The sequence below is a fragment of the Cajanus cajan genome, chromosome 2 (genome assembly GCF_000230855.2).
Source record: "Cajanus cajan strain Asha chromosome 2, NIPB_CcT2T_4, whole genome shotgun sequence".
Classification (NCBI taxonomy): domain Eukaryota; kingdom Viridiplantae; phylum Streptophyta; class Magnoliopsida; order Fabales; family Fabaceae; genus Cajanus; species Cajanus cajan.
Genome location: NC_138518.1, coordinates 42,588,740 through 42,606,964, shown reverse-complemented (window position 1 = coordinate 42,606,964; position 18,225 = coordinate 42,588,740). Strand labels below are relative to the sequence as shown.

Genomic DNA, 18,225 nt, shown 5'->3' with positions numbered 1-18,225 from the left:
TCATAATTCATATTTATCACACAAAATAAGTTATTTGAGCATTGAAGTATCTTTTACAAAGGCACACCCCTCGACGCTTACAGACAATCGGTTTGAAAAGAAAAAAAAAAAAAAAAAAAAAAAAAAAAAAAAGCTAAAGGCATCGGCTGAGAACAAATAACTATTCTCGGACGGGTACACTGCAAAGTAACAAACCAACAAAACCATGCATTTTCCTACCTGTCACTATGCATTGTAATGTGGAAAGTACTATAATGTTTATCGTACATCATTTCTCGAACCAATGGGTTCTTAAACTACCTAAAAAAATGAATAAATCTTTATTCGGATTAACTTTTATAATTTGATTAAATTTCTTATTTATTTTATTCCAATTTTGACCATAAAACCAAGCAAGCCGTCGATTCGAATTGACCAAATTCGCTATATATATTTTTTTATATAACAAAATCTATCTTCAATTAATAATATTGCTATAAAAACTCTAGTCTTTGATATTTTGTTCTCAGGGTACGTTGGAGTATATGGGATACTGATGAAACATCGCCATAAGACATTTAGACTTGAAAGCCAACAACTAGATATTTAATATAAGAATTTCAGGAATAAAATGGTTTTAAAAGTATTTTATTTGCCATCGATAGATATATCACGACTACGTACAATCATCTAAATCAGTTTAGCATTGGTAGGATTTTGGGGGGCAATCTGTGAAAGTTGATGATAAAACAAATCAAGCTTAACCCTGGAAACTATACAGCTTGATACATAAATCATTTTGGACATATTATATTATTATTTGTTTAAGAAGCCAAATGAGAGTAGAAATAAAAAAAAATTAAAAGAAATGGAATTTTTCTTGTCTTTTATATATTCCCATTAAAACTTACAGAAAAACTAGAGCCAAATTCAAGTATTGGTGGACCAAGAAACAGTTAACAAAATTAATAGTGAATTTTTAACTTAACAGATGCACTAAATTAAAATTGCACGTATGTTAGGGTTGAAGCTGTCCAACACCAGGGAATGGGTAAGATGAGCTAGAGCTAGGCTATTTGAGACTTATAAGAAAACTAAAAAAATATATTAGCTTTCATTTCATAACCCCAACGGCCAAATATGTAATAAATTAAGAGTTATTATGATATTACACGTGAACCAATAATAAAAACTTTTTTAGAAAAAAACAAAATACAAAAAAAAATTATCAAAATTATTATTTTTTATTTATTTATTTATTTTAAATAAAGTCTTTCAATCAAGTGGGTTTATTAATTGGAACTACAATATCTTAAAAGTAGAGTTTTTCTTATTTTTTTACAGCAGAGAATTTTATGTTTTCTTTTAGCACAAGTTATTTTTTAAGATAAGAAGTAAGTAATCGGATCCATTAAATTTTTTAATTAAAGTAATTGGATCCATTTAATTTTTTATTTAACACGTCCAAGTCCCGATCAAAAAAGACATCATGTGCTTGCCTCGACATGATTTGTTGATATTATAAAACAACAAAGAAAGGCAGATTAAATTACTTAAGGAATCAACCTTTGCAAATCCATGTCTTTGACGCAAGGGTGTCATGTATTATCATATTCTTTTCCAAATTGCAAAGTAAGCAAATCATGCATTTAACAACTCGATGAATAACTTCTTTAAAATAAATCAAATTAAACATAAATGGTTTTAAATGTATTTACCATCTGCAGACTCCTATCTTCTAAATCTGCTTGGCATTGGTAGCATTTTTTGGGTTCGGTTAGATCAATCCAATCACAAACTAAGCGTTTAAGAAGCTAAATGAGAGAAAAAAAAATAAAGAATATAAAAAAAAACATAACATTGTTAATATATAAAAATAAAAGAATTTCTTTGTCATTTATATATTCCCAATAAAACTCAATAAAATCACAAATATAAGTCTTGAACCAAGAAACAATGACAAAAATAGTAATTAAGCAACAAAATATAAAACAAGACTAAACCTTTCTTTTAATCCATAGCAATTAAAAAAAGTTTTGGTTTTAATGAAAATGAGTACGTATTAATTGGAACTACATATCTTAAAAGTAGAGATTTTCTTCTTTTTTATTGACAGCAAGATTTTTCATATAATTTTTTGACAGTGGGGTTTTCTTATGTCTTGTTTTACACCAAGGTTTTTCTTATGTTTTGTTTTTGATACCAGGTTTATGTTAAGAAGCAAGTAACCTAATCCATTTAATTTTTTAAGTAAGCATTCAAGTCCCGATCAAGAAAGATATCATGTGCTTACCTTGAGATAATTTCTTGGCATTATAAAACAACCAAGAAAGACGTCAAATTGATTTGAATTTTGAAGGTAGTAGGGATGAAATTCGTGAAAGAAAAAACTAAAGGGATCAAAACAATTTGAACTTTAAAGTTGCAAGCTAAAAAAAGTTTAACTAAACTAAAAATGTAATACAAGCCTAAACCTAGAACTTAAATGAGGATTATTGTGATAAAAGTCACTTTATTACTAATTAATGAAAAATGGAAAAAGTACAATTCTAAGGGCATTGAATTTTCTATTTTTAGTAATTAATTGAAGGACATTAATTAAAGAATTAAATAAAAGTAAATACAGTGTTTCCAATATTTTATTTTTATTGTGATTCTAAATATAATTTTATTATGATTTTAATAAACACAATACTAATAAATTAGTAAGTACTTTTATGTTAATCGTTAATCAGATCTTTATTAAGGATTGATTTAGACAAATAACTTATTTAAGATTTTATTTAATAAGTTCTTTTGTAATACAAAAAAACTGTGTTATAAGTATTTAACATTATTAGCTATCATCCACCTAATTTTAGTTTATAAAAAGATATTAATAAAATATGAAAAATGAATAATAATAATAATAATAATTAAAAATTGAGAACCTAAATTAAAGAAAATAATTCTATATATTTTATAAAATCACAATAAAAAAATTATTGAATAAATACTAGCTAACAACAAATTTGAGGAGAAAGAGGAATAAAAATACTCATAAGGTAAAAGACTAATAAAGTAAGTCCAAGTTTCTTTGAAGAGAGAAGTTTGTTAGATTTGAAGTGAAGATTCAGACATATATATAGCAATGACATTGATAGATTGTGTTGTAGTTACATTCATATATCACTATTATACCTACGAGTGAAATAAGACGAAGACGTCAAAATGTTGAAGGTACACCCATCAAGTTAGATCTAACACAAGGTCAGAATTCTTCAACACTTATAGAATGGAACATGTCACTAATATTAGACCTCCCAGTCCTCCGACTGCTGAAGCTAGGGGAAGCGTCAAGATGAGCCAACTTGAAATATTTGGTCAGAATTCTTGAACCACTATGTTCTTTTATAATATTTATTGAGTAAATTAATCTATTAATATGCATTCTGCAGCTCAAAGATGAGCCAACTTACATGTAAATTTTGATAAATATTTTTTCAGTTTAACTCAAAAAACCACACACACATATTTTATATATATATATATATATATATATATATATATATATATATATATATATATATATATATATTCATTCATGTACTCAATAAGTCACAATTAATTCATAATAAATTTCAAAGATACAATAGTTAAATTAAAAACTTTTATTATATAGGTTTAAGTGTATAATTTTATTTATAAAATTTGAAAACTATGTAATACTTCAGTTCAAAACATCGTATAATATGATTTTATAGATATTTATTAATTTGAATTTATGTTACAAAGAATTAAATGAATTTTGTATTTCACAAAATTTTGCAAACTCTTTTGTTCATTTATAATATTAAATTCAATAATTGAATTGTTAAAATTTGATATAAAAAATAAATTATTAAGTAAAATAATTATAATAAAACTTATTCTTATTATAAGTGGATCTTTATACATAGGAAGGATCCACAAGAGTAAGTTTTTATAGACTTATTCTACTCAATAGTTTATGTTCTACATTAATTTCAACAATTTAATCATTAAATTAATAAATTTTAATGTATAAATTAAGTCTTCAAATTTTAAAAAAAATTTGAAATTATTTAATATTTCATTATACAAATTTAATTCATAATAAAATATTTTTATAATTATTAATAATAAAATGAATTGACATGTTAAAAGTACGTACATACACACATATATATATAGAGAAAGAGGAAGGATCCGTTTATTCCGGGAGTAAGTCTACCTAGACTTACTCCATTCAATAACTTATATTCTATATCAAATTTTAACGATTCAACCGTTCAAATTAAAGTTCTTAATGCATAGATCAAATCGGCAAGTTTTTAGAAAATTTGAAAATCATTTGATAATTCGTTTCATTAATTTGAATCAATGTATAAAATGATTTTATCATTATCCATCAATTTGAATTAATGAAAAGGGGTATCAAATAATTTTCAAATTTTATACATTAATTTGAATCAATTTATAAAATTATTTTTATAGTAATTAATCTTTATATTCATTTTGATACCATTTTTTTTATTGAAATTCAAAATAAATGTTAAGTAAAATTTAAAATATAATAAAACTGTTCAAATTAATAATTTTATGATGATATTATGTGTGTGTATGTATAAATTTTATATAATTGTATAATTTATGTGTTAACAAATCAATTATAATAAAATATGAAAATATATTACTTTATAATTTTATTAAAATTATATATATAGAAATTATTTATATAATTGTATAATTTATGTGTTAAAATTATATAAAGAACTTGGAGCAGGACCTAAGGCAATAGTCTCATTAGCTTTGTCTTAACCACGACCCTAGTGCCATCTCAGCATCCACAAACACGTACCAAGACACACAATATTGAGCAAATAAGATAATACGGAAAACAAAAGTTAGAATAAAAGTGCATTAGTTATAAAAAGGATTTTTATATGAGAAATAATATTTTTCAACACAAATATATACACATTTGATTCCTTAACGGTGATGCTTTTTTTCTTTTCTTTCTTGTATTTTATTTTTTTTATTTTTTTTTTGGCTTGATTTTCTCTCATTTTTAATTATATTTTTCTAGTCTTTATTATCATATAAAATTTAAAATTTTCTTTTAGTTCTTTTTATAAGGTATTTTACAATTTCTATAAATTTTTTTCATATTTTTTTTTATTAAAGATTGTGGGTATATGTGTTTATTATTATTGAATAATAAGAAGAAAAATTAAAAAATAAATGTTCGCTATGTCTCACCTTTTGAATTCTACGATTATCAATAATTTTATTGATAATGATGAATTAACTTTGATATAGATTATTGGATAATATAATCATGTCTCTGGTGATAATTAATAATAAGTAAGAAGGATCAAATTAATATTCATCCATCTTACCATGACTATATATAGTTTAAAGTTTCTACACATATATTAAAGATAATAATAAATTAGGGGTGATAATAGGGATGGCAATGGGGCGGGGCGGGTACGGGTTTCATGATACCTGTCCCCGTCCCTGCGAGCCAAACTCATCTCCATTCCTGTACCCGTACCTGTCTGGTATGTGCTTTTCATCCTCATCCCCGTCCCCGTCGGGTATCGGGTATACCCGTACCCGTATCCGTACCCGTCAAAATTTTTATTTTTTATTTTTTTAAAAAATATAATATTTTTAAATTATTTTTTAATTATAATATAATTATAATTAGGTTATTTCTCTATCTTATATTATAATAAATAATCATACATAAAAAAATATTAAAATTCTTTAATATAATTAAATTGAAAGTGGGTATTAAATTAAAAATTGGAACGAGGACGGGTATGGGTACGCGTACGGGGCGGGTAAGTATATACACGTACCCGTACCCGTACCCGATTTAATATATCGGGTTTTACCCGTACCCGTACCCGTACCCGTACTCGGTCAAACCGGGTATTCCCCGTCAAAGTCGGGACGGGTTCGGGTATTACCCGCGGGTACGGGTACATTTGCCATCTCTAGGTGACAAAAAGGTTCAATTCATCTAAATAGGGTGAGGTGGGTTGGCCCATCAAAGAAAACAAGTTAAAAAAATATAATTCAACCCACTTAACAATAAGTAGGCACGTTAGTCGATATTTGTGAGTTGGTTAGTTAGAACTAATGAGTTGATCGGTTGATACATCTTGAATACACCCCAATTTAAAAATAAGTCTCAATTAAATTTTTTCAATATGCATTATGAGTTCAACCTATAATTTTATTATTATTTATGAAATTGATTAGAAGGATTATAATTTTTCATGCAAAAGGTAAAAATAATATATATTTCTATTAAAATCAAACACTATACATGAAAATGTACTAGTAAAATACGTGTGATTAAAATAATATATTTTTATTTAATATAAAATGAGAATAATTACTTAGAAAGAGAAGTTTAAGCTATAAAATAAAAATACTAATCCAACATAAATTCATTACAAATTTATCTTTTAAAAACACAAAATAAAATAATGTGGGTTTGCGAGTTGACACATTGAGTTGATGAATTGGGTGAGTTGGTGAATTTATTTTCTCAACCTAACCCACAAAAATAAATAGGTCGACCTACTAAGTTCAATCCGCATTATCATATCTATAATAAAGGTATCACTTTTTGATTTTTTTTAAACTAGAATAGTCTATTCTCTAAATTTTTTTAGTTGTAATTGTTGAATAATATATGAGGAAACAAATTAAAAAATATATATTAATATTACATTAAAAAGTGAGAACTACTCATTTTAAAATATTTTTAAATGTTAAAATTATAATTGTTGTAAATGAAGAAAATACATCATCATATATTTTTATAAAACCAACTAAAATAATAACTGCCTATATTAACATTCATAATTTAATTATAAGTGTCTTATAATAAGAACATAAGTTAATATTCATTTTAGCATCCCTGTATTCACAAATAAATTTGACTAGTCTTGGATGGTTGGCTTCTATTCAAAAAGGGCATCCTCATTACGAAAACTCCTGGAGATCTTCAATTCGCAACTTCCAACAAAGGTATGCTTCTTCCATGTCGGCCCAACATATTAATTTGTAATTTTATTATTATTATTTAAATTATATTTTACATTTTTTTAATTTTAATTAAAAAATCGTACCAAAATGAATATAAGGATTAATTTCTATAAAAATAGTATAATTTATATACCAAAATATTAATAAAAATAATTGAAATAAAATCGTAAGAACATCTTGTTAATTTGATTCCTCTAAAAAAGTATATAGTTTTAATTATTTTGTATAAATATTAAATTTATTTATTTTATTATATTCCTACCATATTATAAAATATTTTAAAATATGAAGCCACTGTAAGAAAATTATTTGAATTTTAATAAATAAGATTTTGAAAGAAAAAAAAAAGTTATTGTCTTAATTTTATAGTAGTGATGATGAATTTTTTCTCAAATTTAAAAATTAAAGAAATTACTAACAAAACAAATTAATGTCTCATTAGAAATATTAAATATATTAAAAATTAATTTATTAAATTTATATAATATATGTTTATAAATTACACTCCAAAATAGTGATTGGAATAGTTATCATTAGATGATGAAAATTCTTTATTATTAATATTTAATTAAAAAATTATTTAATTAAATGAAAATAAAACATAAATAAAAAAATATATCTTAGTCCTAAAACTTATTAGAAATTGTCCAGGGTGCGATTGTCGCCACTTAAAGAAGTGAAAGAAGCCACAATTCCTATCAAATTTTCTGAAATAAATAACCTGCATTTTAAGGACTTGCCAAACTTAAGGAGTATATCTTCTGGTGACACTGTGGAATTGCCATCTTTGGAGCATGTGATTGTGAACCATTGCCCCATCTTAAAGAAGTTTGGTATGGGAACAATAAAACACTCACAGTTAAAGTCACTCATCTTAGACGCTCAAGTTCAAGTTGAAGACGACATTGATACAAAGATTGCCCATATTTTTGAATTCTTGGTTAGTTTTCCTCTCCTAAAACACTATTTGTTAAGTAATGAAAAATACAAATTTAGTTATAAGTACAAAAAAGAATTCACACTAAATTATAGATTTCGTTGCTTTTAGTCTGAACTATGTATAATTTTGATTAAATATATTTTTTTAGTGAATTAAATATGCTCCTTTGTATTTAACATTAAGAAAATTTGATTTTGATTAATTTTCTTCTACTTAATTATAATACTCAAATTCCGCTTTTCTTTCAAAATATTGAAATCCTTTTACTTAAAATTTACCACCCTTAGAACATCAAATTTAACCCAAACTAAAAAAAAAAATTAGTTCGAAGTGATTTTTCTTGGAATATGTTTTTACAATCTACAAAATCCTTCGAAATTAGTTCATTTTACACTAATGTTTTCTTTCTAAACTTTTAACATTATTTTATATCCTAAATCTAATAAAATTTTAAGTATTTATAAAAAATATATGAAAATTGACATAAAGATTGAATTTACTTGATTTCAAAATTAGAGACATAACTTAAAGAAAACTTAAATGATTATAATCACAAATATTTTAGAGTAAAAGGAAAAAAAAGGGTGTAATTAAGTCAAAATAATAAATATTATTAATATCTATATTTTGGTGAAACTATATATGAATTAAAAAAAATATAAAAGTTGAGTGAAGATTATAACAAGAGCGTGCAGAATCTTACAAGATTTATTCTCAACAATTATCGAGTACAATATTGGTGATTCTGAGGAATTAAGCAAGGTAATAGATAATATTCAACCTTCACATTTCACCAACTTGGATATCATTCTCAGCAAAAAGTTGCGATGAAAGGATAAATAAATTTCTATCTCTTTTGATTAAGAGATCAAAAAAGCTTCAAGTTATCATCATTGAGAAATGCAAAACATTGGAACATTTGTTTGACCTCGAGGAACTTATGCCCGAAGAGGATGGATTTGGTAAATATTTCACACAAATAAAGACATTGGTATTAATAGAACTACATCAGCTAGCACTCATATGGAACAAAGATCCAACAGGAATTTTTGTCCTTGAAAATCTTCAAATTATACACATCAAAAGTTGCTCCTCTCTGAAATACCTATTCACTCCTTCTGCAGCTGAGAAACTTTCCCAATTAAATGAATTAAAGTTAGAGGGGTGTGAAATGTTAGAGACCGTTGTTGATAATGGTAGCACTAAAACAATTAAGTTCCCAACATTGAGCAAGGTGGAGTTCAAGTCCCTCTCAAGCTTGATCAGGTTTTATCACCATGTAGAATTCCCAAGGTTGAAAACTTTGATGATAGAAAAATGTCCTATGTTGGAAGAATTCACATATGGTTTTGCAACAATAGATGAATCATTCACAATTGAAGGGGAGTCTTTCTCCGAGTTGAATGAAGTCAAGATAGATAGTTGTGGCAAGTTGATTTGTGTTGTCTCTTCTAGGACATTACAAGAGTTGGGGAATTTGAAGAAACTCATTGTTAGTCATTGTAATTCATTGAAAATGGTATTCAACATTTGTGGAGAAATATCTTATTCCAATACAGAGCTTTTGTAGCATCTTGATGAATTGATTTTGACTAATCTACCCAAATTAACTGACATCATCAACAAGAAAGTTGTTAGGTTCTGTCAAAAGATGCAAATCCTACGAGTGAGCCAATGTGATTCCATTGATTGGTTACCAATGTCTCTAATGCTAAGACATATGGAAATTTCTAACTGTGGGGCCTTGGAAAAAATCCTTATGTTCGTTAAAGAAGAAGGAAAAACTACATTTTCTCAATTGAAGTTTGTTTTCCTTGAAAACCTAATAAATTTGTTGATTGTCTTTCCTTTTGCATCTGAATTTCCATCCTTAGAAATATTGAAAATAAAAAATTGCCCCATTCTAATGACTTTTGTTGAAGTGTCCAATGAGCTGAAAGATCTTCAAGAATCTAGTGCTTCAAACTATTTCTTTCCAAATTTTGTAAGTTTCGGTTTATATTTTTTTTATATACTTATTATAAGCATGTGTGTATACGATAAATATATAGGTATCTAGTGAAAATAACTTTTTACATAAAAAAATGAACATTAATCATTAAATCTTATTATGAATAATCAAGATTTAAATAACCAAATAATTCATATGAGTTTTTTAAAAGTCAGGTGATATTTTTAAGTGGCCTTCTTGATCTTTCACACATGATTATATAACTTAAGTATACTTTCTCATTCACTTATAAAAATGACTTTGTCACTTGATAAATCTCCCTAACACACACTTGTCTATATATATATATATATATTATTTATATAATTTTTATTTATTATTTGTACAAATGATGGATTAGAAGTATGAAGTTGATTGATATATTTGCATGCCATGATATTGTTTAGTATTGTCCACTTTTGTTAGTTTTATTATACACGCAATCCATATTTTTAAGTATTGTATTTATATTTCTTCTTAAGCATTGAAATTATTATTTGTTTCTTGCAGCTGTCATTGGATAAATTAAGGGAACTTTATATAATAAATAAGGATGTTAAGAAGCTCTTCCACTACAATTGCCCTTCCAAATCATTTTGTGAATTGGAAAATTTGACATTGAGCAACAACAAAGTGTTGAGTTCCATTTCTTCTAGCATGATCAGGCAATTAATCAATCTGAAAAAACTGACTTTAGACAAATGTGAGTTACTGATTGAGGTATTTAACCCTGAAGATGACAAACCAAATTATAATATCCAAAAAGTGTTTCCTCAACTCAAGGCATTAACATTGAGTAACTTAAGCAGATTGAAATGTTTATGGAACAAGGAACCTCAAGTTCCATTTTTCTCCAATTTGGTATCTCTTTACATTGTCCATTGTGGTATTCTCAAAAGTTTATTCTCACTTTCTTCTGTCAAAAATCTTGGAAAACTCAAATTACTCAAATTGCACAGTTGTGAGAAAATTAAAGAGGTAATTACCAATGAAAATCATGAAAATGTGTCTATCATTTTCCCTTTGATGGAATGTCTTGTACTCAAAGATCTTCCAAAGTTAGTCAACTTTTGTCAACAAAATGAAACTTTGAATTGGCCTAACTTACAAATAGTGAGGGCAATAAATATTCCAAGTATGGAAACATTTTCAAGTGGTAATCTCAACACGCCATTGTTGAGATCAGTTCATATAACATTTTCTAAGAAAATTTGGCTCGGAAGTTTGAATAATACCATATCATATATGCACAAAAATCCAGGTATGTAAATTCTAATAATATTTAAAACATATCTCCTATAAAACACATTGATGGGGCATATTTGTACATCATTTTTTGCATTATGTTGTTCTCATTTGGCCTTTATGAGTGTCTTAAATTGGTAGTTTGGTTGTGATTCACTTTAGTGACCTTGAAGGTTTTAAATTCTAATTTCTAGTTAATTTTCGTAATTTCCCCACCTTGACAAATTGTCTTTCACAGATCATATCTTGAGCCTCTGAATTTGAAATTTGATGTTCTTGCTGTCCTTGGAAGGCTAAGATAGAGATCTACAAAAGTGTCACTCACAAGCCAAAGCTAATTTTGACAGTTTAAGGCCCAAGAATGCATTTCAAGCTTTTGCCTCTACACCTGAGTGGGAATTCTCATTAAGAGTAAAACTTAGAAGTTTAAACATGTAATTAGTGGTTTGGGCTTGTAATTAATTAGATTTAGGCCCAATAACCTCAATGTCTATAAATAAGTGTTAGTAGCTTGAGTTGTAGACATAATCCTCATTTTCTAGATTTTACACATGTTTCTCTTGCAAGTTTCTTTCAATTATCTTTCTTTCTCTCTCCCTATCTCTTTTGCAAATATCAAACAATTAAGCACTCATAAGAATGAAGAAGAGCAGTCATAATGATATTAGCTAAAACTATCTATCATTCCTCTAATTACAATATAATCTAACAATATAAAACTCAACAATATGAACACAAGGAGAACATCATCATCATCATTATCAAAGAAAAACATCATCAACGTACACAACAAACAAAACATTGTCAGAGTACACAACAAAATCATAATAAGTACATAACTCATGACCGATTGGATCGACCTGCTCTGATACCACTAAATGTGACACCTTCTACCCTAATATAAATATATAATAATTAAAAGAAATATCTTATTGGGTTAAACAAAATTCCAATAAAATGATAGTAGAGAATTCACATTCATAAACTTAAAACATGATCAAATGCGAAAAAATGAAACATGAGTTCTTCTAAAACAAAATACAATAACGAAGTCCTACTTATGTCTAGCTATGCCCCGATGTCACATATCTTATCAGAGCAAGCCCAACTGAAATCTAAGCCTCATCACCAACATCTTCATGTTGATGATCACCTGCAACACAATTTTAAACACATACACAGGGCAACAAGGAAGTGAGAAACATCTCACTCGATTCTAAGTGTAGAAATAATAGCTAGGCAACACACACGCAAATCATACAAGCACAGTCATAGCCACACATTATTGAGGTACAAACTCAAATTATACATACAAAAGTAACACATGCACAGTCATTCATCATGCAATGATCTCATGGATTCGACTCATAAATGCATGTGGCTCCAGTCACGTGTCTCATAATCACATTTCTCATCATTTCATCACTAGTGACCCAACGTACACCTTGTTAGCTTGTTACATCACTTGGTGACACAAGGTACACTTGGTTAGCTTGTTACATCACTTGGTGACCAAAAGGTATACCTGATTAGCTTGTTACATCGGTGACCAAAAGGTACACCTAACTAACTTGTTACATCACGTTGTGACCAAACGTACACCTAATTAGCTTGTTACATCACGTGGTGACCCAAGGTACACCTGGTTAGCTCATAAATGCAAATGATGCATGTTACATATTCACAATTTCATTGCATTTAACATCTCATCATATCTCATGTCACATTATTTCACAATGTCATATCACAGATCATATGTTCACCTTTCATATTCTAACATCATATTCACATAGTTTCATACGAGAAACTTATCGTTATCATATACATCAAAATAGCACATAAATCATACCAAGAACTTATCCAAAACATGAAGCCATCATCAACTTTACATATAATGCCTCAAATCATCCATAGACCATATTCCTAATTTTACTTCATAGGGTTTCCCAAAAGAACCCACAAAGCACTCTAATTCATATCAAAATTTATCTGTTTTCAAATTTAATCACATATTCATACATCTTATTCAATAAGGAGTATAATAGAGCAATCGAAAAGCAAAACAGAAAATATTCATATTTTGCCTGTTCCTAGAAGCAAGCATCAGGCAAGGGATTGGGGGTCAATCCTAGTACCCAACAATTATTCCCACACCCCTGAGTGAGGTTTCTCACTCCCCATTACCTAGATAAGCCGAAGACGAAGCTAAAGCAAAATCTGGTTGACCTCCTTCTCTTGGTTCTCCTTGGTCTTCAGAGAATGTAGAAGAAAAGAAGTCAGAAATGAAAAGTGTGCTTTTGGGAGTGCCAGAGCGCTCTTTTTATAGGCATCAGGAGTCACCAGAATGGCCCATTCCAAATCCAGAATGGCCCGTTCTAGACTCTTCGTCATGTGTGAAATTTCACATCTAGAACGACCCCGTTTTGGGTTTACGTTTAACCCATAACGACCATAGTTGGAACGGCCCGTTCTCATCTCTGGAACGGCCCGTTCCCATCTTTGGAATGGCCCATTCCCATTTAGGGTTAAAGGTCATTCTGGTAGTCCAGAACGACCCATTCTAGTTTGGGAATAACTCGTTCTAGGCTACTAAAAATCAAACTTTTTAATAGCTTGGAACTGCCCATTCCAATTTGGGAATGACCTGTTCTAGGCTACTAAAAAAACCTAAATAAATTTGATAAAAATTACTAAATTAACCTCCATAAAAAGTATGAAAACTAGGGTGTTACAATTGGTCGAGTATTTGAGGGTGGCTCAACCATCCATGGATACGGGTTGTGGTTGACCAAGTTCAAGATGCTACTGTTCCAGTTCCTTTGCCCAATACAGAGGTTCAACTAGTGGGGCAGGCAACCGACACATTCTTAGCTTGGCCAAAACGTTTAGTGATGCCACTTTCAGCACGGACAAGGGTAATTCTATTATTTCTCTTTTATATTCTTATAATTCTATTATTGTTTAACTAATTTTGATTCTTTCTTAAGATCAATCGTGGTAAGGAGGTCATGAGAGAACCTGTTATTGATGATGCTGATATCGCAGAAGTTGAGGATGATCCCATATCTAGGCTTCTAACCATATTACCACGATTGAAAAAGAAACCAATTTAATTGCAATGGGACATTATAGTTTTTGGAGTTGATAGCTCTAATGTTCCACTATACATATCCCTACCCGACACATTAGAGATTGTTGAGGGAAACTCCATGTTAAATATATCTATCATACATTTGTGGGCCATGTAAGTGATATTTTCTTTTATGAGTCTAAAATTACAATAATTACATTTAACTTATAATAATTAATTGTGTTAGGTACATGGGAAAATTGAGTGTGGAGCAAGCACAAGCACAAGTATATGGATTTATTGAGTCTCAATCCATCCAAAAATCAGGAAACACTTAGGTCCAAATCTAGAAATATATGCAAACATGGATGAGTGAATTAGGAAGACATATATACATGGCTTTATACATTGAAGGGTTAATTTTTTAATTGGTTTTTTAATCATGGTAATTTTATAACTAATTTGTTTTTCATACAATGTAGGTCCCATTGGCAGTTAATGATAATCATTCCCAAGGAATACATCGTGGTGTGGTTTTGTTCACTACATCAAAAACCAAGCCATGAAATGAAATGCCAATTACAAGGGTAAATAAAATTTTTCATTATGTTTTAAAATTGTAACTATATATATTGACTAACATCTATTTTTATTTCAATTAATTAGAATCGTGTCTAGAACTAATATTTTAAGTGGAAAAGCCAGATCAAAGACATTTCACTTCATATACCCTATGGTTAGCAAATTATTTAGTAGAGGCAATAATATTTGAATTTATCAATTTGGAAATAATAGTTATTTGTTTCTCATTTTAGTGTAATAAACAACAAGACTCATTTGAATGTGGCTATTACATCTTGTATTGGATGAAAGTCATAGTTTCTGCGGGTATTACTGATTCTTGGGGCAAGTAATTCATATCAAAATTTATTTAAGTATATTTACCTTTATGATAATTAACATTGCATATTAATGACACTTAAATTAATGTTTCAAATCTTTCAAGATCCATCTCCATTGCCTGAAGATGGAATCATCAAGATAAGAGAACAATGTGCAACTTTTTTTCTTCAAAGTATATAATAGTTAGATTTATAAGTTTAGTTAGTTGGATATTATGTTTCTAGTTTGATAGCATTGACAAACATATGTTCTATAGCTTTTTTAGGATAATAAGATTTACATTGTCTTAATTTATGCTTTTTAAGATTTATATACTCATTCAATTTTCAAATATAAATTATATTTGAATTTGTATTCTGGACTTCCTGGGTTAGGTTTTATATTGTGGACTGTATGCAGGTTTTGGATGTATCAAAAAATAATACAAATTTAAGAAAAAACCCACATACATTTACGTCAGACTATACCATGTCCGACATAAATTTACGTTGGATATGGTATAGTCTGACATAAATATTTTTAGTTTTTTTTTTGTTTTACAACTTTTTTTATGTCGGCTATAGGGAATGTCCGATGTAAATTTACATCTCCCGCATTAACGTCAGACCCTTTTCTGTCGTAAAAAGCTTAAAATAATTGACGTAAATTACCATTTTTGTACTAGTGTGCATTTTGGCGTGAAAACGACTAGATTGGTTCGATAAGGTCAAGCCACTTAGACTACTCAAGTGTATTAGGAGATCTCTATAGGTAAATGCATGACGACACATTAGTTGATGAGGTGTATGCATATGATGTGTTGTTGATTGGTGTTCATATGCATTGGATGAATATATTATTGTTGATATGTGTTGTGTATAGCTTTTAAAACATATTGGTGTTGTGTTGTTTGGTGAATGTTGTAAACCATGAGGTGTTTTGATTGGTTTAAATGTTGGTGAGTAGTATAGGTGTTCTTTCCTATACTAGTATATTTTTTGATTATAACTTACCCTTGTGTATTTTTCATGTGATTTGGACTGCGATGATCATGATTTTCATGAGAGTAGGGCAGGGTTAGCTCGAGCAAGCGTCATGGAGATGCTGTCGAACCATTTTAGTAGTGCAGTCTTGTCTTAGACTACTTTTGATGGTCTATATAATAGTGCTTGATCAACACTTAGGATTCTATGTTTCTTTATATTAGATGATATATTTATAGAATTGTTCTTAGTTGCACTTATACTTATATATATGTTATAATATTCATATCCATGTAGAGTAAATGTAAAATCTTAAGTATATGAATAGTTCTGCTACTACGTTGGTGATTACATGAAGTGTAACAGTCATAGCGGGTCGTTATACTAACTTTTACATGAGGTCATTTCAACATTAACCTATGCTCCACAACTAGAAAAATAGTTTAAACAACACAAAATAATATTCCTAGTCACTTATATCATAAATATATATAATTATAACAATATATATATATATATATATGTATTTATATATATATATGGTGTTTCATAACTCTTGTTAAAGAGTAAACTAACATAAATTTGTTTGTGCAATATTTTTCTATCGCTATCATGTTTTACATAGCCTCTTATAAAATTATTTTCATGGACGTTATGTAAAAATGTTTTGAAAAGGTGTAATTTATTTCTTATGATAAGAAGAAAATTGCAGATTCTATCACGGAAAATTTTATGGTACCCATTATAAGTGAAGAGTACCAGAACAGTCCAACGTTGTTTTTTTTTTCATTGTTGTTAACCATTATAAGTGAGGAGTACCAGAACAGTCCAACTTTTTTCTTTCAATGTTGTTACTTGTTTTCGTTTTTATCTTAATTTAATAGTTTTAGTAATTTATTTTTATAAAATTTTCTATATTTTATATTTTTTAATGTTTTATCTTACTGTAGCATCTACTATAATTAAATAGTTTAATATTAATATTTTGTCAATATGTTTTAGTTTTTCTTTGGTTTTAGTTTTTTGAATTTATAGTATAAATTAGTTTTTCAATTGTATTATTTATTATTTCTCTTTTTATTTTAATATTTTTATAATATTGGACTGTCCGGGTCGGAATCCGACCCGACTTTTACCTGAGAAAGGCTGAGTATGACCTTAGTCGACCTCATTATGGGCTAATCGATCCTTACTCGAATTGGCTCGTTCCTGGTCAGAATCTGATCTGACCCCTCTACATGGGTGCACTCGGTCAGAGTCTGACCTGTCTGCTCCACAGGGGTAACTCGGCCAAAATCCGATCTGACCCCTCTACATGGGTGCGCTCGGTCAGAGTCCGACCTATCTGCTCCACATGGGTAACTCGGCCAAAATCCGATCTGACCCTCTCACATAGATATTGATCTGATATCAGGGACAAAATCTCATCTTTAATGACAAAATATTCTCTAGATTAGACAGTTGAAGAAATCCCTACATTCTCGGGGCCCAGGAGGCCCGTAACCAAGAAACTATAAAGCCAAAAACCCTAGAGTTGAGAAGGCAGATTACACTTTTGAATGTTCTGGCTTTGAGGCTTGACCTAGGAAAAAACCCTAGTGCACCCCTTGGCCGGAACATTTTGGGCCCACCGTGGGGCTACGGTGAAACCTTTCCTACGCCCCAAGTAACACAGAAGGACTAACACTCTACCATGGCAAGAGGCGGCAACAACAACAACAACAACTTACAACCCCCTACCATGGAGGAGATGATGGCCATGATCAATGGCCTACGAGAGGATAATGCACGCTCCAGGGAGAGAGAGGAGGCCATTCAGCGCGAGAACGAGGAGATCAGGAGGCGAGCGGATGAGTTGCAGGCCAGAATAGAAGCCAGCACCAGGACGGCGGAGGAGGACGTCATGTTGGAAGTCCCTAGGGATTTTCGGCCTTTCTCGGAAGCCATAGAAGCCGAGGCCATCCCTAGGGATCATTGGATACCACAGGTCGAACCTTTTGACGGAACGTAGGATCCCAGTCAACATCTAACGGATTTTCGAGCTTAGATGTTGATTTGCGAGGGGAGC

At 29.3% G+C, this 18,225-nt stretch overlaps 1 protein-coding gene across 2 annotated transcripts; it reads left to right on the top strand.

The window, feature by feature from the left end:
• The first annotated feature begins 1,548 nt into the window (after positions 1-1,548).
• On the top strand, positions 1,549-11,919 carry LOC114915413 (uncharacterized). Of its 2 annotated transcripts, none has more exons than XR_014431444.1 (4): positions 1,549-3,341; positions 6,975-7,029; positions 7,699-11,238; positions 11,461-11,919. XR_014431444.1 is itself a non-coding variant. In XM_083068235.1 (4 exons), exons 1-4 carry the CDS (start codon positions 3,254-3,256, stop codon positions 9,130-9,132), a joined length of 453 nt encoding a protein of 150 aa, XP_082924361.1. In that variant the 5' UTR covers positions 1,549-3,253; the 3' UTR covers positions 9,133-9,842. The 2 variants fall into 2 exon arrangements, 1 of the variants encoding a protein (XP_082924361.1); XM_083068235.1 differs by lacking the exon at positions 11,461-11,919 and having other exon boundaries at positions 7,699-7,987; positions 9,112-9,842.
• The last annotated feature ends 6,306 nt before the right edge of the window (positions 11,920-18,225 follow it).

Coding starts and splice junctions, on each gene's coding strand:
- LOC114915413 (XM_083068235.1), top strand. CDS start 3,254: ATGGAACATGTCACTAATATTAGACCTCCCAGTCCTCCGACTGCTGAA. Junction 7,030..7,698: donor ATTCGCAACTTCCAACAAAG/GTATGCTTCTTC, acceptor GAAATTGTCCAG/GGTGCGATTGTCGCCACTTA. Junction 7,988..9,111: donor CCCATATTTTTGAATTCTTG/GTTAGTTTTCCT, acceptor CTCCTTCTGCAG/CTGAGAAACTTTCCCAATTA.